The sequence below is a fragment of the Camelina sativa genome, chromosome 2 (assembly GCF_000633955.1).
Source record: "Camelina sativa cultivar DH55 chromosome 2, Cs, whole genome shotgun sequence".
Taxonomy (NCBI): Eukaryota; Viridiplantae; Streptophyta; class Magnoliopsida; order Brassicales; family Brassicaceae; genus Camelina; species Camelina sativa.
Genome location: NC_025686.1, coordinates 25,107,977 through 25,126,947, shown reverse-complemented (window position 1 = coordinate 25,126,947; position 18,971 = coordinate 25,107,977). Strand labels below are relative to the sequence as shown.

The following is an 18,971-nucleotide window of genomic DNA, read 5'->3' as shown; positions in this document are numbered from 1 at the left end:
ATAAAATTTTAGAGACAATCATTGAAATTACAATACTTAGTGCTTAAATTTGATGAAATGATCTTTGTTTTCGTAAGGTACGGCGGCGTGTATGTAATTCAGTTGGCTATCAAATCTCATTGAAGGGAAACAAAAAAGATGAGCAAGCCAAAAAAACCAACTCACGAAAGAAGACATAAAATAAAGAGAAAGCATTGCCCTAACTTTAAACCCAAGTTGTCTACAAATTCAAAGATTACCCAAACTCATACTGTCATACAGAACAACAAGTCATAGAAACAAGGAACCTCAAAAAGCTTAAAGAGTAGAGAGAGCATATAACAAAGAGTTTGGACCTGGAAAATACAAAAGCAAAAGATACCACCAACTTTGGTGTCAAACCAAATCTCAGAAGTGAGGATAGTCAGGATGGAAAGGGTTCGTGAAGTCCTCGAGTTCATAGCCGTCCGAGTCGTACATTATTGTGTACTTTCCATACTTTCCAAAGTATTCGTCATCCTCATCTGCATTAGCACAGAGTGCTTCCAGATTCTTACGGGTATAGTATTCGCCAAACTCATCCTCATCTGAATCATCATCATCCGACTGGTACAATTGGCGACGACTCTTGGGAGACAACATATCGGGGGTAAAGATCACACCTACAGGATTCACCAGAGAGTGCTTTTAGTAAGAAAGTATATGAGATTCAAGGGTTTTAGAGAGATTTGGAAGGACACATTACCATCTGGCAAGTCGAAGAAGGGGTCGAAGGGCTCTTCAGGCTTAGGATCATTCATCGCATGCGCAAAATGAAGGAGGAAGTCATTATAGTCGTAATCATCTTCATCTTCATCATCATCCTCATCTGCTGGAGGGTTAGGATGCAATTTCTTATACTCGGTGCAGGACATATTTGCATGCCACGGAACTTTACAGTCTACACAGAAGAGACCACGACATTCAACACATCTCCTAACTCCAGATTTAGGATAAAGAGACAGTAAGCTCTTGGCAGTTTCAGAAATCTTGGTTTTGGACATCAAAGCCAAGCACCACGGGTAAGGGCAGTAAACTCTCTCTGTGACAGGTATTGCATTCTCTATAAGTCTTTGTTGCCACATTTTACTCAGCTCCGGAGTCAAAAGTTTCCCACAGGTATCGATACCCAGCTCAGTCTTGCAGCCATCGTGAGGACATTTCGGAACCATTCCTTGAAGCAGATTCACCTCTACATCTTGTTTCACACATCGAAAGCAAAAGCGGTGACGGCATTTGTCAACAGAAAACATGCGCTCAGCATAGATGTCGTTGAAACAGATAGCACACTTCTCTTTCCGAGCTGCTTTTGCCTGGCGAGGATCTTCACGAGGGGTGACCTTAGAAAGCATTGATTCCCTTGCAAGCTTATAAGCAAATTTCACATCATTTCCATCCACCAGAACAGGCTGACTAGATGAAAATTGTTGCATGATGCCTTGGAGATCATTTAACAACAAGGAAATCTTCTTTTGCTTAGCCACATACTTTCCCCTGGCCTACATTCAAGTAAACACACAATCTTATGAAACATAATGACAGGAATAGCCAGAATACAAACTAAACCATCTCAAAAAAAAAAAAAAAGCATAGAACCTTATAAGTTACAGTCTACCGCCTCATAAACTAGTAAAGACTAACACACTCACATCTTCACAATGCAAACTAAAGACATAGATGATAGTGGTTTACAAAATGGTCACAATCTGGTATGCTAAAGTTGGCATCTCTATTAACATACTCTTAACCGTGAATACACTTTTTTTCCTATCTACTCATCCTAGTTTGAACTCCCATCAGAAAGACACACGCACACATTCACCACAATTTTATATTTTAGAACAGAGGAATCTAAAACAAAAGGATTCAAAAACTTACGAATTGGAAAATAGGATAAGAATCACAACAAAAGACGATACGTTTGATCCCCAACTTCAGAGCTTCGGTAAGTCCTCGTATCAATGCCTTGAGCTCCGCTCCCTGACGACTCACGCCATGGCCAATCAATGGTCCCTTCATCTCGAACAACAAATTATCCCTCAGGTCACAAATAGCAACACCAAATCCAGCCAATACGTCGGTCATCTTCCCCTTCCCGTTCTCTTCGTTTACCAAACCCTTAAAGTAAAGCCTATACCGTACGTTCCCATCAAATCTTCCAGCAGCAGCGTGAACCGTCGAACTACCTTCTCCGGCTGATTCTCCCGGCGAGGGTAAGTTCCCGGAAGTGTTACGGGAGTTGCCAACTGCAGTGTTAGGGTTTCTTTCATCCGTACGTACAACACCAGTGACAGTGCCTTTTCCTTTAGAGTTCCCTTCGCCGACGGCTCTTCTGAAATCGAAACTGTAACGTCTACTTGTCTTAGCCGTCGTCGGCTTCGGCTCGTCTTCAACGACGATGATACCACACGTGGCAACAACCGGAGGCGGAGACGGTGGTCGTTGTGGAGTACGAGATCGGGAAGAGCGAGAAGCGGCGAGTGTCTCCTCCATCTGTAACCGGTGAGCGTAGTCAGAATCGGAATCGCGAGGCAAGAAAACCGTACTTTTGCTTTTCTCTCTCTCTCTCTCGCAGCGATGAATAGCAGCAAATCAACGGTTTACTCTCTCTGTGTTGTGGTGACTGATGGGTTTTTTTGTTTTGTTTTGCTTGACGTCGTCGTTCTCTTATTTTTAATTATTATATACAGAGAGACCCTTCACGTCACACGTGTGTGTGGAAAAGGGTAAGAAAGGTAATTTTGGGAACGGCTTACATGAGACGCTTCTTCTTCGTTTGAACTTGGTTAAAATTAAGTAAAAAACCAAGATCAATAATAAATTCTTAATTTGAAACCAGAGAATAAAGAGGTAACTGTGAATTGAAGTCCATCTAATTGTCTATCAGTCAGTTTGGTGTCGTTGAGTAGAAAAAGGAATCCATCAGATCAAATTAAAATCTAAGTCAATTATCAAGAAAATTAATGAAAATTTCAAAATTAGATCAAGAAACACTTCCTGTTAACTCTCATGGGTTTAATGGGCCTAAACGGGTAATAACTAGACAGCCCGATTAGACCCATTATGGATTTTTCTAATAATTTAATCAAGGGAAACGACATCGTGTTATAGGTTTTGCTAAACTTGTTTTGGACCCCCAGGCAAGTCACGACAAAAACCTCTGCTCCCAGAGAGTCCCGAACGGTCTCGTTTCGTCTTCGAGGGATCCGAATCTCGCCCCAATTCTCGATCTCTTCCTCTCAAGTTCGACAAATCCTGGTGGGTTGGTCTTCTTCTTCTCTACGAAAGTTAGTCGTCCTCTTCTGTCTTTTCGATTTTTTCCACTTTGAAAATCGAAATCAACAATAATCTAATCATGGGATTACTGTATAGCTCTCTATTGGATCCTTGAAGCAATAGTTCTCCATTGTTAACTCTGCTGCACAACTCCTTGATTCTCTCTGTTTCGTCTTCAAAATCAAAACTTCAGGTTTCGTTTCTTCCTATATCCCTTTCTCTAGTTTTTTCCTCTCTTGTGGTTACTATCATGTTACTACACAGTGTCATTGCTTGCTTCTGTAGAATACATCATCTTAAAATGAGAATGTGATTTACTTTTTCAAATTCACTTGGCTGTGATTTTTATTTGAATGTTACAGTCAAAGGCCGATTGATCTCTGAATCAATATCAAAAGTTCTTAGTTCTACTCAATCCAGTTCCTACTTAGATTCTTCAAGATGCGTTTATGCAATGTTTATATGAGTTCCTAGACTATATGACTTGTAGTTAGTACATTTACAATCTCTTTTGTTCAACCCATTATGTGTTTTTTGTTTCTTTATGGTAAAGGTTTGATCTTTGATGCTATATGTATATGCAGTTCAATTCCATGGCGCCGAGATGGAAATGGAAAGGTGCTGAAGCAAAAGCTCTTGCAGAACCTATTTCAAATTCAGTCTCAGAGCTCCAGCTTTCACTAGCCAAAACAGAGTCCTCGGGTACTCTCTCGAGTTCCAATGTGCTTCTAGCAGTTGAGCCAGAGCAAGCTGAGCTTCTCGACCGTTGTTGTTTTGGCAGACTCATTCTATCTGCAGAGAAAGTTAAGAAATGGATTCAGTTATCGTTTGAAGAAGCTTTCTTTTTGTTCTACAATCTCAAATGCATCAAAATCTTTCTTCAAGGTCGTTGCTTGGAGAATGAAGTAGACACATGGATGTACATGAAATCAAAAAGACCAAACTTTCCAATGTTTTACAAAGCTTATTCACATTTACGGTCGAAGAACTGGGTTTTGAGATCAGGGTTGCAGTACGGTGTCGATTTCGTGGCGTACCGTCACCATCCATCTCTTGTCCACTCTGATTACTCGGTTTTGGTTCAGTCTGGTGACAGTGATCGGTTAAGAGTGTGGTCAGATATCCATTGTACTGTTCGGTTAAGTGGAAGTGTTGCGAAAACGTTGCTGACTCTCTACGTCAATGGTAACTTCAAAGGAGAGGATCTGAATCTACCTTTGTGTTTGGAGAACTTCACAGTGGAAGAACAGACAATAAGTAGGTGGAGTCCACAACTTAGTCGTGAAGATGAAACCACAAATTCAAAACCAAATGTTACCACTGTGAGTAATTTGAAAACCCTTTGACGAACCTGTCCCTGTTAACTTTATATTTTACGTATCAATTTAAACTAATTTCTTCTTTAAGAGTTGCATACCATATGTTTAAGCAGTAATAATATTGTATACTAATCGCAACACAAAAATATACAAGAGCGACCATCATCATGTATATGTTACATATCCAAAGAAAACAACACGTATAAGTAATAGAACAACATAAACCATAACAGAGTAACTCCGAAAACAACTAAACTAAAATCTCATCAAATTTGAAAATGACTAGGATGGGATTTGGTCATCCTTGCCTCACCAACCGCTTCGTCATTATCAATCCTCTTAACATTCCGGTAAGCAGCGTAGGCGATGACATAGAAGATAACAAGTATGATCAAAACCACTATGTTGATCACCGATACTTTTCTCCAACTCTTTTTCAAGCTACCAAGAACACCAGCTTTACAAGAGCTACATTGGTAACAGAGTACTCTCTGGTCATTGTTCCACAACATACAGTCCGGGTTCAGTCCCACCATTTCACCTCCCGGAATCCAAACCGTCTCGTTCACATACGTATAGCCACAATCTGTTGGCGGCTTGCAACATCCCGACTACAGATGCAAAACAAATACAAATCATACAAGGTTAACTAATTAACAAACTAGTCAAAGTAAAACGAGTGTCACACAAAAATATATATACATACCTCAATAGGAGTAAGCTTTCTGAAGTAAAACATCTGAGGAGTTTCAGGAACACCATTTAAATCTCTAGCAATCTTCTTACAAACTCCAGAATCTCTAACACACGATCTGATTCCACTCCAGTAACCATTATCAGTGACACGATCCTTTAACCAACCGGAATAATCACGGAGATATACCGACGGTTCATCACGAACCGGCCTGAGCCTTTATCAGTGACAGCGTAAGCGAAGGTGATGAAACCGATGAGAGCAGCGATTACTAAGAACATGGCGAAAAGGTAAAGCCACATGAGGAACTTGTTCTGATAACAAGCTCCGGCTATTCCGGCTAAAGAAACGACCATGATTGAGATTCCGATGCCGATGAGTGGCCACTGGAGGAATCTGAGGCAGTCGGTTGAGTTAGCTCGGCTGCTCAGCCATATTCCACCGCCGAGGATTGGAATAGATAGGAGGAAAGTGAAGAAGTTTACGAGACCTATAAGGTTATTAGTTGATCTCATGGCTCTGTTTCTTGTGTGATTCTGTTTTTTGGTGTTGTTGTTGATTGAAATAGCGGTGATGATGAAATGTGAATTACATCAATGGACATGCTCTTGTTGTCTGATTATAACACGTGTTAAGTGATGGTTAACTAATAGGGGTGTATTCAATTTGACATTTTAAGTGATTTGTGTGAAATTTACAAATTCTCTGTTATTCAATCATGGATTTTAAAAAGTCTATTAAAATCCACCGTTATTGAACTGATGATTTAAAAATTTACTTTAAAATCCATTAAAATCCCTTGTTATTGAACTAATGATTTAAAAATCTACTTTAAAATCCACTGTTATTCAAAACAGTTTTGTAGATTAGGATTTTAATAATTTTTAGGATTCTGGAGGATTTGTTTAGTTAAAAATATAGAAATCCAAATCTTATGGTTTTAGGTGGGATTTGAAAGAATTTTACAGAAAATCATATGAACTTCCCTAAAATCTATCAAAATTCTAAATTTCCTAAATCCCATCAACTTCTCCAAAATCATGGTTTGAATACACCCCCTAAATTTTTTTTTTTTGGTTATATATTACTTTGACTAAATTGGTTCTAAACTGAATTTGTGTTTATACATATGTTTGTGTAACTGACTGTGTAGTGCTAATGTCAAATATATAAACAGTGTTATTTGCAAAAGTAACTGTAAAATAACTGCTATTTTATGAGTTAGATGGACCCATAGACTATGGCCATAGTGTCCCAAAATACAGTTAACGATAAAAGTGGGGTGCTTTAGCTTTAAAAAAGTTTTATCCGACCGGCCATACTATCAAGTCTCCTCAATCCTACCCAATTCTAAAAGTCCGGGCAATGCACTTGGCATGCCTTTGATGAAAACATACTATTGTATTGGTAATTGCTAAAATTGTAAATAATATTATAATTTCAAATTTAATGATATATATATATATAATTTTTTATAATGACCTTCTTCAAATTTTAAAGCTGCTTAAATTTTATAATTTTTTTATAATTGGCTTTTAGTATTTTTTAAAACTGTTCATAGTTTTATTTTACATTTGGAAGTTTACAATTTTACATAGTTTTTTTTTAAAGATTTTAAATAAAATTAGGTTTTCTTTTCTCTATTTTACCTTTATATAAAACCTTTTTATAGTAGGTTTCAAATTTTTACATTTTTATTTTTTTTAATTTTAGTAAATTTAGAATTAACATATGTAAATAATATTATAATTTCGAATTTTATGATATATATAACTTTTTAATAATGATCTTATCCAATCTTTCTTTAACCACTAAAATCATATCCAATCTCTCTTTAACCACTAAAATCAGAAAGTATAAGATCATTATGGACCTGAAAGCAACAGAGAGCTCCAAATTCATAATCCAAAACAATGATCCAGATTAATTTGGACGGTTGTTAGCTCAAAGCAAGTATCTAGAAGACTTACCCGATGTCTCTTGCCTCCTGTCTTGAGAATTTACTTGAGGCCTTGAGGTTGAGCTGATGGCATCATTAGTAGCTGAAAGTGAAAGACCAGCATTGACGGTCATCTGTTAGAGAAATAAACCGATACAAACAATCCAATTTCATTCTAACTTCTTAGGTATAACAAGAAGTTTCATTAACTTACTAATTAAGTTAGTATTATTTAGCAGAGTTCTTACTAAATCATACTAGAGGGCCTGAGACGAGGGCAGCATGACACGTAGAAGACCTTTCATAAGAACGTGAAAGAGCAAGTCCGGTCATCTGTTAAGAGAATCAAAACCGATATTAGAAACTGATCCAATTTCCTACAATATCACATATAAATCTTCATAATCAGCTAAACAAACAACAGACCTCGACTCCAGTAATATCATAATGACTTCGTTGACTAACTTATTATCATTTAACACACTACATCACAAAATATTAGTGCAGAAATGGATCAAATCTACACCGGATGCAGAAAAATATTATTTTTCCATCAATTATACTAAAATCTAGTTTTAATACTTTTTATATATGATCAAATCCTTGATTAATATAAATATTATACACATGTTCTCTAAATATTTCTCCTTAATTCCAAAATACATTGTACAATTAATTTTTAAAGTAATTTTTATATTTTTCTAGTTTCTTCTCTGTTTAAGCATTTTTTTTTTTTGATATTCATGAGATATCCAATTTCTTTTTAACCACTAAAATCAGAAAGCATAAGATCCGGGTCGCACAAGCATGAAAAGCAGGTTTACACACCTTGTAATCAATTAATGATTTTCCACTCTTTCTATTTGTTTATCTCTATTTGGAATATGTTAAAGCACAAAACACAGATATGTTAAAACTTATAAAAAGTAAGAGAGTTGTACTGGATACATACGAACTCCTAAAAATATAGCTTTGAAAATATAACTTAAATCCTTGTAATAAGAGATTTACATATATCCCTCAATAAAATTAAAACAGATACATATTTGAAATCCTACTTCAAGTTGGAATAGGATGTTGAACGTACACACTATATATTTGATACAAGGACTGACTAACAAATTGTGTTGTTATAGAGTTTGTTCTACAATACTCATCATCATGGAGGAGAGCAAAACGATGGCTAAACCTAAATGTACATGGTGAGTGGATTGGTGATTGTTTTTATTTTTGTTTCTTTATGCTTCCTATATGCCTATTAGATTTCCAACTAATGATGTCTTGATTGCATACGGTATCTTTTTGTGGTTTGGCAGGTCCAAGAAGCAAATACTTTACGTCATCATCATCATGCACATTATCATCGTGTTGGCCGCTCTTGCAGCGGTCGTGTACATATAAGGCTAAACAAGATCCCCTTAAACGACTACCAGATTTTTTGGGGACGTTTGGTTTTATGTTTCTCTTCTACATCATTGGCGCTAGTGCCGGGCCCGAGGCACCCTCAGATGCCAGTTTCTTCGTTACTGAATGCCTGAGTGATGTCGTTGGGATTGCTCTCGTCGTCTTTCTCCTCTATTGTATCTCTCCCATACTCGCTCTCTATGTCGGATTACCCTCTTCCATTGGGTTCATCGTTGCCCTTTGCTGTGGCTGTCTATATGCCGTAGACTTGCAAGAAAGCCAAAGTTGCCTACCAGTCTAAGCAGGCTGCAGGCTCTTACTATGGTCGATTTTCGTTTTGGTAAAAGGTAAAGCCACATGAGGAACTTGTTCTGGTAAAAAGCTCCGGCTATTCCGGCTAGAGAGACGACCATGATTGAGATTCCGATGACGATGAGTGGCCACTGGAGGAATCTGAGGCAGTCGGTTGAGTTAGCTCGGCTGCTCAGCCATATTCCACCGCCGAGGATCGGAATAGAGAGAAGGAAAGTGAAGAAGTTTACGAGACCTATAAGGTTATTAGTTGATCTCATGGCTCTGTTTGTGTGTGTGTTGCTCTGTTTCTTGTGTGATTCTGTTTTTTGGTGTTGTTGTTGATTGAAATAGCGGTGATGATGAAATGTGAATTACATCAATGGACATGCTCTTGTTGTCTGATTATGGCTCGTGTTATGTGACGGTTAACTAAGTTTTTTTTGTTTGGTTATATGTATTACTTTGACTAAAATGGTTCTGAACTGAAATTGTGTTTATACATGTGATTGTGTAGTGACTGTAGTGCTCTTGTGCTAATGTCAATTGTCATTGTTCTATATATAAACAAGGTTATTTGCAAAAGTAACTGTAAAATAACTGATATTTTATGAGTTAGATGGACCCATAGACTATGGCCATAGTGTCCCTCCCAAAATACAGTTAACGATAAAAGTGAGTGCTTTAGCTTTAAAAAAGTTTTATCCGACCGACCATAGTATCAAGTCTCCTCAATCCTACCCAATTCTAAAAATCCGGGCATTGCACTTGGCACGCCTTTGATGAAAACATAGTACTGCGTTGGTTTTTGCTAAAATCTAGTAGTATTAAATAAGGGTTGTATAATTTTAAATATCAAGTGGGATGGCTTGGTCAAAAAAATGGATGAGCAAACTTATGGTCCTTTAGATTGAATATGATGGCCCATTTAAGCAAGACTATTTGATTGATGGTGGATTTTGGTAAATAAAAAAAGAAATATGCACTAGATAGTAGATACCACAAAAATCAAAAATAATTAAGAAACTACTATAGGGCCCACAGTATATTCTCTCTCTTTATATACAATTATTTTTATACCCATTATATATATTACATGTTATTTTTTAAAATATCATGTCATTTTTTGTTTTTTAACGAAATTATATATCGGTTTGGGTTCACAAATGAAATGATTAGGGTTTAAATTTTACAATTAGAACGAAATTATATGTCGGTTTAGGTTTACAAATGAGATGGTTAAGGTTTAGATTAATTAGAACGAAATTATATGTCGGTTTGGGTTCACAAATAAGATGGTTAGGGTTTAGATTTTACAATTAGAACGAAACTATATGTCGGTTTGGATTCACAAATAAGATGGTTAGGTTTTAGATTTTACAATTATAACAAAATTATATGTCAGTTTGGGTTCACAAATGAGTTGGTTAGGGTTTAGATTTTACAATTATAATGAAATTATATGTCGGTTTGGGTTCACAAATGAGATGGTTAGGGTTTAGATTTTACAATTAAAACGAAATTAGATGGTTAGGGTTTAGATTTAACAATTAAAACGAGACTATTCGTCGATTTGGGTTTACAATTAAACGTTATTTAGTTCAATATAACATGTAAATATAAATATTACATGCTATTTTTAAAAATCACACCAAATCTTTAACTTTTTCTATCTAACAATAAAATAAAAAAGGGTGATTGTATCTTTTTACTCCCAAAAAAATGTGGGCCCTATGGTATTAACCTATAAAAAAATATTGTTGTGGTATTTTCTTTATTTTACTTCATATTTGTGCTATCTACTAATATTACCGATAAAAAATAACATGGTGAACATTTGACAGTGAGCAAAAGGAATTGACTTATGAAGTCAGAAGAACTAGGTTTGAACCCGCGGTACATCGCGGGAAGATTTTTTTAATTTGTTGAATTTAAGGTATATATTAATTTCAGTTTATTCAATGTTTAAATTTATAATTATCTTAATTTATATAGAATTGATTTAGTTCATTTTTTTGTAAATCAATTAATTTAGTTCATATTAATATAATTAATATAGTCAAAATTTAAGAACCTTTTTAGTGATTGTATTAGCAAAGTTAATGTGTTAATTTATACTGATGTAGTAAATTTGTAGGTGTAGTAGTTTTGTAGGTGTAGTAGGCTGAGCATACATGTTATTTATATTAGACTCATTCAAGAATATCCAGTGACTTTAAGGTCGAGTAAATATTTTGATTCTATTATTCATGGGTAAGGCTCTATTATCGAATAATTAAAATAATTAAAGGGTATTTTCAAAAATACTCATTTTTGTATGTCACTTTTCAAAAAGAATATTTCAGTTGTCCATTTTAAAAATACCCTTTTTTAATATACAAAATAACTAAATTCTAAAACCTAAACCACAAATACTAAATTCTACTCTCTTAAAATTATACCCTAAATGTAAAATAGAGAACTCAAACCTAAAGAAAAATTCTAAAAATTAATATTGTAGTTATGTAAAAGAGGACAAAAGTTAAAATGTTTAAAAATAGATATTTTTGAAAAATGGTATCTCAAAAGAGACATTTTTAACAAATTCTCAATATTTAATATCCGTCTGTTACTTGATATGTTACCTCTGAACTATTACTCGACTATAATACCCGCTTTATTAATATAATAGAACATATACCTATTTTATGTAGTCTATCCAATTTACAAATGTCTATATATTATTTAAAAACATAATGTAATAGAAGAAACTAATGGATATAATTTTAATTAATATTTATAGTTTTACCGAGTAAATACATAATCTATTGTAAAAATAAATCATTTAAGTGAAAGGGTGTTACATCTAGTTTATGAAATAGTTTAATTTGTGAATAAAGGATTAAGTAAAATAATGTAGTGTGTTTTATGTTTATAAATTCATACAGATTTAATTTTGATTGTAAATATGTATTTTCCTAGTTTGGAATAGATCTATATTTGGTTTTGGTAGAAAAACTTGTGTAACATTATATATATATATAATATAAGTAAAGCATAATTATGTATCTTGGAATTAATATTTTTTATGGTATTCCAAATTAATTATATGGGACTGTTTTGAATATTCCAAAAATGTAATACTAAATGAGCCAAATGCTATCACCAGTTCACCGCATATTGGGTTTGGTTTTACTTCATTATTTGTGCTATCTACTAATATTACCCATAAAAAAATAACATGATGAACATTTGACAGTGAGCAAAAGGAATTGACTTATGAAGTCAGAAGAATAGTTAGGTGATTAGATATTGTGTTACTTGTTTGAATTTTATTTGGCTACGAACCAAATTGTTGACAAGTACAATAAGTGAATTGAGAAACTATTTATAATCAAATATATATAGTCTATCATAAACTGAAAATAAGAAAAAGAAAGTAGTGTATTTTTTTTTTTTTTTTTTTTTGTCAAGGAAGTAGTGTATAAGAAAAAGAAAGTAGTGTATAAAAAAGATTCCCGGGTTTGGTTTTGGACATTGGAAACTGTCTAAAACCGGAAATAAAATTTCAAAAATCAAAAAACCAAAAAACCAATCATCAAAACGACAAAGGAGTACGTTTGTCGTGCTGCGTTTTGGAATAACCTTTTGTTCCCTTCTCTTTCTCTTTCTTTGTTGCTCAGACTCACTGCCCAAAGCCACAACCCACATTACATTACCAACTCTTCTTTCTCTCTCTCTCTCACACACACTGTTTCCCTCTTGGACTCTGCAAACTTAATTAGGTTTTTGCTTCTCAAATCTCTCTTCCCATTTTCCTCAACCACGAACCCTCCTCGCAGCGTAAGGAGCTCTCTCCTTTTTGTTCCTTTTAAATTTGGTTCTGTAGAACTTTTATTAGCTACACTGTACCCTGGAAAAATGTAGTGTCTTTTTTTTTTGTTTTCCTGAGAAAAAAAAAGTTGTCTCTTTTGCATATTCCGCTTCCTCTTTCGTATTTTACCTTTCAGAAAGCTCAAGTCTTTTTAGGTTACATCCTCATTTAGCTTTAATCTCAATTAAAATTTTCTAATTTTTTTTTGTTTATTTGAAGAAATCAAAGTATTTAGGGTTTAACATCAAAATGTCTCTGTTTTTTTCTTCTTCTCTGATTTATTGTGTTTGCTGTTATTAGTTAGCTTTTGAAGCAGGACGTTGGGATAGTTTAATCTTTGCATTACATTACTTCATACCTGGTCTGATTTTTTATATATAAAAAGAACTCCTTTTTCTTTGTTTTTAGTAGTTTTTAAGGTTACAATGTTGAAGCTTTTTTTTTTTTTCTTTCTCTGCTGCACTGTGCCACTGTGATTGTTTACTTTTAATTAACATGATCATTGCACTCAAGTGGTTTTACTAATTAGATTCTCCTTTTTTCTTGAAAAAAGTTTTATCTAGGAAACCAAATACTAGATTTCTGATTGTCTTGTTGACTCTGGAGTGGGTGTTTTATCTGTTTAATTTCTCTAATTTATGAAACTCATTATGATTCATGATAGTAGTAGTAGTTCTTTAACGTCTTAAGTCCCCTCCTTCCACGGCAATAATGGAGGAGAAGATGGAACTTGTTCTAGATAATGACAGTATAACCCTCGTGTGTCCCGTTTAGGAGGATGAATCTGGTGGGGACGTTTATGTAAATCTACCACATTTTTGCTGCTTGTGTAGTTGTGTAGGACCCTTTGTTTACCAGCCTTGATGATTATAGGTTGTGAACATTAGATAGTCAAGAGGCAACTATTGAAGATTCGTTTTATGTTACTTTATAGTCAAACACCTCTGTGTTGTTAGCATCAATGGTTTGTTATAATGTCAAGACATAAGTTGGTCTTTCTTTCTCTTTTTTCTTTGGGTTTATCTGGATACATACAGAACAAAAAAGAGTCAGCTAATGTATTCTTTGAAGTCATCTTTTGTCAATATGCTTATGATTCACCTGAGATGTGACTTTGATTGTGTTGATTGTGGTCTGTCCCATTCTTATAATATTGAATCAAGTATTGTATTTTCCAATGAGTGGAATAATAAAAAACCAGATTTTGTTGTGGTGTTCAAGAGCTATGAGTGAGCAGATATGGTTGAGTAGAACTGTCTTACACCAAAAAGAAACCATATTCTTTTAATGAAATCAGATGTTTGATCAAGAATCATGAACATGATGGTATGTATACCTTTAATTTAATGTGGTTTTGCAGTAGGTAATAATAATGCACAATCCAACGAAACTCTCTATGTCTGACATGAGACACTAGTAAGAAATGAACTAAAAGATTTTGTTTCTTCTTTAGGATGTTCATTTTCTGGTAGTGGATTTGAAAACAGACGTAAAGAAATATACTTTTTTTACGCTTATCCTTTCTCTGTAATAACTCCTATCATGTTTTCTCTCTGCCATTGGGCTTTTAAATATGTCTCCATCTTTCTGCATTTAATATTCATGAGCTCTATACAATTCTTGGTGGGTCAGGCTACATTGAAGAAGCAAAGAGGAGGCTGAAAATATCTATTCTGTGAACAAAGTTTTATTCATCCTGTGCATTGGAGTGATAAGATTACAGTATGCAGACCCAAAAGGCAAGGTAAATATTGGTTTTTGTCTTCGTATGGTTCTTTGCATTTATAGCTGATTCTTCTCCTTTTTTTGTGATTATCTTGTGGGAGTTTTGCACTTTTTCAACGCTGAATCTTAAAGATTACATTCTTGTGGTCCTCAAAACTTTTTGTTTTGTTTCTGTTTAATCAAATCCTACCACAAGTTTTCTCTAATCTCTGAAGGAAGAAGAAGACTCAACAAGTGATGACTGTTAATAATCTGTTTCTATTAGTTGAAGTTTTTTTCGTTCTCTGACTCGTTTGCTTGCAAATTTAATATATTTTTGTGTTTTGGGGCAGAAATGGATCTCCAGATGTTCCTAAGAAGGTGTCTCCTCGAGCTTCTCGATCACTGAAGATAGGATCGCTAGAGTCTGAATCCTCTTCACCTCCTGTCTCAGCTAATAACAGAACACCAAAGGATAAAAGTCCAAAAGTTCTGGACCGTAGGTCTCCACGAAGCCCTGTCTCTGAGGTATGAGCCTCATGTACTAAGCTGAATCAAATTCAATCCAAGGGTCTTGAAAGATTTCTTTTTATTGTTTTCATCATTATTGGGTACTAGATTTCATAAATTCCTTTTATTTGCATGATCCAAAACAAGCCTTTCCTACATAACATGTTTCTGTATTGATTTTGATGGGGGAAAAATTAGGATACATTTAATTTGGGGGCCTATGTGATATAGAATTAGGTGGAACATTTAAGTTGGGTAGTTGAGAGATGATAGTGTAACTAATTTTGACTCAATTGTCTGCTTTTTTCTTCTTCTTGAGATTATTGTAACTCTGTGATATGTTTCATGGCTAACAGAAGAAGAGGCCGAGTAGAATAACGGAGCTAGAGTCGCTAGTATCACAGCTTCAAGAGGAGCTAAAGAAGGCGAAAGATCAAATCTCAGTGTCTGAAACATCAAAGAAGCAAGCAGAGGAAGAAGCAGAGAGGTCCAGGAAAGAGCTGCAAGAAGTTTCCTCTAAGCTTGAGGAGAACCAGAATCAGTTTTTTGAAGTTTCACCCTTGGAAGAAGAAACCGATAATACCTATTCTCTTGTTCACCAAGGTATTATATCTCAGGAGTGCGATTTGGAGTTTAGTGCTACCGCTGGTGAAAGAGCAGGATTGGCTGCTGTTGCTCATGAGATCCGACAGCTCAAGCTTCAGATTGAGATGGTGGCTTCTTCTGAAGCTGGTCATGTGAAACAAGCTGAGTTGCATAACTCGGAGGTACGACTTTTGAGAGGAAACTTGATGGACACGATTTTCCTTGTCGAGAGTTTCAAGAACCAACTTACGAACAACTGTGAGGTATCAGAAGCTGAGACCGAGGCTATGGCCACTGAAACTCTTAGGCAATTGGAGAATGCGAAAAAGGCAGTTGAAGAACTGAAGTCAGATGGCACAAAAGCGGTTGAGAGTTACAAGAAGATGGCGGTGGAGCTTCAGCAGTCAAAATCAAGGATGGCGTGGCTTGAAGCTCTTGTGAATAAACTTCAGACCAGTCCAGAGGATTTGGAAAACCACGAAACCCTGCTTAAAGACTATGAAAGTTTGAAACGTGGGGAATCAAATGAGATGGAGGAAGAAGTATCTTCCTTAAGATGTGAGGTAGAGCGACTGAGAGCGGCTCTAGAAGCTTCTGATCGAAAAGACCAAGAGGGGAACGTAGAGGCTTCTTCTCGGTTACGGATACAAGCTGAACTCCAATCTGAACTAAAGATAGCTAAATCTGAGATAGACGAGCTAAAGGCGAGGTTGATGGCCAAGGAAACAGAGCTACAGTTTATTTCAGAGGATAGAGACAACCTATGCCAAAAACTGATAAAGAACCAGAAAGAGATAGATGTTGAAGCTGAGCTGAAGAAACTAAGGGAGGGGATCGAGAATTTAAAGGCAGATTTGATGGATAAAGAGACAGAACTCCAGATTGTATCAGATGAGAACGAGACACTGAAGTCAGATATCCACAAGAGAGAGACAGATGTACAAGATGCATTCATGAAGCTAGGGATTGCAATGGAAGAGGCTGACAAGAGTAGCAAGAGAGCAGTTAGAGTCACGGAGCAACTAGAGGCTACTCAAACTTCAAACTCGGAAATGGAAACAGAACTCAGGAAGCTTAAAGTTCAATCAAACCAATGGAGAAAAGCTGCTGAAGCAGCTACCGCCATGCTGTCTGCTGGAAACAACGGGAACTATAATCAAACGAACTCTCCTTACTCTGAGGATATCGAGGATGAGTTGACGAAGAAGAAGAATGGGAATGTGCTCAAGAAAATTGGTGTTTTGTGGAAGAAGCCTCAGAAATAGCTGAAGAATGACTAATATAATTAGGTATTATCTTCTAAAGTTATTGATCTCTTGTTGTCTATGTTTCTCTAAAGAGAGTAAGAAACTGACTCTTGCTTTGCTCATCTCGGTTTCTGCTTCTCAGGTACTGTCGATATGGAGTTGGATTATAAGAGCAACTCCTGTGACTCCGGTATTGATGTGAATTAGTAGTAGTATGAGAACTATGCTCTGGAAAAATACTTGTTGGAAAGATTTTAAGCTAAGTTGTGGTAATTTGACTATTATGTTACGTTTCTCCAGGAGGAAGATTACTAAAACTAAAAGTCTGTCATTGTGCAACTAGGTAGAGGTAGTAAGTAGTAACTGATGCTAATGTTCAAAATTCAAAAACATGAAACCCTCTGGTTCACGTAGCAGGACAAGAATTATCTCTGGGCATTGGCCTAATGGGCCCTAAAAGAAAATTATACTCTATGGAGGAGATAGATAAAGATAACTTGCAGTTTCTGATTTTTCTAAAGAATGAGAGATATGTTCCTTCATCCTTAAACTTATACTTTTCATTCACCCATTGATCAAATACGAAGATCCGAAACCCGTTTAAAAATGAGATTGCCTCACTGTTCAATCCACTAAATAATCCGTTCTTTATTAACCTTCTTCATCCGTATTAGTAGTGTACTTTTTGACTATCTGTCCAACAAACAAACGAGATGTTTTTACTGTACAAGGAACAAAAATAGAGAATGTCAAAAGAATTGTTGACAGTGGACAATAAAACATACAGTATAAATGTGGTGTGAATGTTTGTATATACATAAACACAAAAACACGTGTGTCTATGTGTAAAGAAATAAACTACCAACCAACCAACAAAGATATTTTATATACTATTAAACATTCTCTCTCAAGTGTATAATTTAGCCTATGTAAGCAAAATTAGGTTAGGTGAGATCTTTTATCTTTGCTTAAGTCATCAATTCTGGTCTTACATTCTCACCCAGTACATATTCAATATATACATTCCAAACTATTGAGAGCTTACACTTTCGATTATCTTTATCTTATAATACTGTCTAGTTGAATTGATTAAAGTTCTAATATAGCACTAACTAGTCAACATTAAACCAAAACTTATATAGAACATTTCTAAGATTGATTCTTTGCGTCACTAAATCAATTAAGTATAAAGATCAACGTCATTGACCGAGCCATTAGTTAAGAAGCCTCTAGAGGTCAGAATTTTTATAGGTGAGAATAATGATAAGGTTTCAGTGAGAGAAATAATTAGGGTTTGAACACACAATTCCACTATAGTGAATTATTCTTTCTTTCATCAACAAAATACGTTCATCTTAGAAACCAGAATTTCAAAATTATAACAACAAAAGAAATGTTTCATTCAAAAGTCAAAACATAGTGAACATACAAATAAAAAAACTCAACAATTTAGAACATAAACCGGGAAAAAACCTACCCCAACCAACCCCATTTTGCAAAGTTTCAAACTCTTCGAAGAAGCCCTAATATATCTCTATACTTCATTAACCATTTCATAAAATAGCTACCCCTCCCCTTTTTTTTTCTCCCAATAGAAAACATGAAATTCAAACCCTAAATCAAAACCCAAATAAAATTGAGGTTTCAAATTGAACTACATTAAAGCACCAGAATTAATATAGTTCATATTGGTCCAAATCTCTCTCCCTGAATCAATCTGATCTCCACCACCCACTCCTATATTCATCATCCCAAAGCTCTCTCCATTCATCTGCCATGGGAACCCCCACAAGACCCTGCTTGAATCACCCATCCCAATATCCAATCCGCTGCTACCGTTTCCAAACGCATAACTAGCGTTCCCCTTTTGTTGGTTTGTCCCAAACACACCCTCCATGTCAGACTGATGAGAGCTACTGAATTCCGAAGGAAACCCTAGATGTGCAGAACTCCCCGGAGGTTGTTTGTTCAGCAAGGCAAAGGCTAAGCTGAGATCAATCTGTTCATTGTTACTATACCCACCGAAACTCGCCGCGGAGAATGCTTTCCCATCGTGGGACGCCGGTTCTGGTGTGGTTCTGAGGCTTCTTGTAGCCGAAGATGTGGACCGTTTGTTTTTCCGGCAGCCTCC

General features: G+C 35.6%; 5 protein-coding genes across 9 annotated transcripts in view; 2 read left to right on the top strand and 3 right to left on the bottom strand.

The window, feature by feature from the left end:
- On the bottom strand, positions 206-2,675 carry LOC104737650. Its single transcript, XM_010457875.2, has 3 exons — positions 1,897-2,675; positions 725-1,517; positions 206-641 (listed from the first exon to the last, which is right to left on the bottom strand). The coding sequence occupies exons 1-3, from the start codon at positions 2,509-2,511 to the stop codon at positions 388-390; spliced, it is 1,662 nt and encodes a 553-aa protein (XP_010456177.1). The 5' UTR covers positions 2,512-2,675; the 3' UTR covers positions 206-387.
- On the top strand, positions 3,128-4,713 carry LOC104737628 (tRNA-splicing endonuclease subunit Sen2-2). Of its 3 annotated transcripts, none has more exons than XM_010457855.1 (3): positions 3,128-3,276; positions 3,391-3,487; positions 3,879-4,713. In XM_010457855.1, the coding sequence occupies exon 3, from the start codon at positions 3,888-3,890 to the stop codon at positions 4,638-4,640; it is 753 nt and encodes a 250-aa protein (XP_010456157.1). In that variant the 5' UTR covers positions 3,128-3,276; positions 3,391-3,487; positions 3,879-3,887; the 3' UTR covers positions 4,641-4,713. The 3 variants fall into 3 exon arrangements, with proteins under 3 accessions (XP_010456157.1, XP_010456153.1, XP_019093099.1); XM_010457851.1 differs by having other exon boundaries at positions 3,141-3,305; XM_019237554.1 differs by having other exon boundaries at positions 3,141-3,487.
- On the bottom strand, positions 4,718-5,889 carry LOC104737641 (tetraspanin-4-like). The gene is given in 3 exon segments (XM_010457862.2): positions 4,718-5,224; positions 5,320-5,498; positions 5,501-5,889. Coding segments are annotated over 3 exon segments (846 nt in total). The 5' UTR covers positions 5,823-5,889; the 3' UTR covers positions 4,718-4,879.
- Positions 12,595-18,971, top strand: part of LOC104737591 (interactor of constitutive active ROPs 3-like) — a 7,972-nt gene continuing 1,595 nt past the window's right edge. Inside the window, exons 1-6 of one of the 3 annotated variants that reach the window (XM_019237544.1) lie at positions 12,595-12,763; positions 14,016-14,120; positions 14,427-14,538; positions 14,852-15,026; positions 15,365-16,882; positions 16,983-17,139. In XM_019237544.1, the coding sequence (XP_019093089.1) occupies positions 14,519-14,538; positions 14,852-15,026; positions 15,365-16,858 (1,689 nt within the window). In that variant the 5' untranslated portion in view covers positions 12,595-12,763; positions 14,016-14,120; positions 14,427-14,518 and the 3' untranslated portion in view covers positions 16,859-16,882; positions 16,983-17,139. Of the gene's footprint in view, positions 12,764-14,015; positions 14,121-14,426; positions 14,539-14,851; positions 15,027-15,364; positions 16,883-16,982; positions 17,140-18,971 lie in introns of those variants that run through there. The other 2 variants (XM_010457806.2, XM_010457814.2) reach the window with 2 other exon arrangements.
- LOC104737614 (dof zinc finger protein DOF5.3-like) overlaps positions 18,217-18,971 on the bottom strand; it is a 4,796-nt gene continuing 4,041 nt past the window's right edge. The window contains exon 3 of the mRNA XM_010457841.2: positions 18,217-18,967. Within this exon, the coding sequence (XP_010456143.1) occupies positions 18,495-18,967 (473 nt within the window). The 3' untranslated portion in view covers positions 18,217-18,494. The remainder of the gene's footprint in view (positions 18,968-18,971) is intronic.

Coding starts and splice junctions, on each gene's coding strand:
- LOC104737650 (XM_010457875.2), bottom strand. CDS start 2,511: ATGGAGGAGACACTCGCCGCTTCTCGCTCTTCCCGATCTCGTACTCCA. Junction 1,518..1,896: donor CTTATCCTATTTTCCAATTC/GTAAGTTTTTGA, acceptor ACTTGAATGTAG/GCCAGGGGAAAGTATGTGGC. Junction 642..724: donor CTTCTTCGACTTGCCAGATG/GTAATGTGTCCT, acceptor TGAATCCTGTAG/GTGTGATCTTTACCCCCGAT.
- LOC104737628 (XM_010457855.1), top strand. CDS start 3,888: ATGGCGCCGAGATGGAAATGGAAAGGTGCTGAAGCAAAAGCTCTTGCA.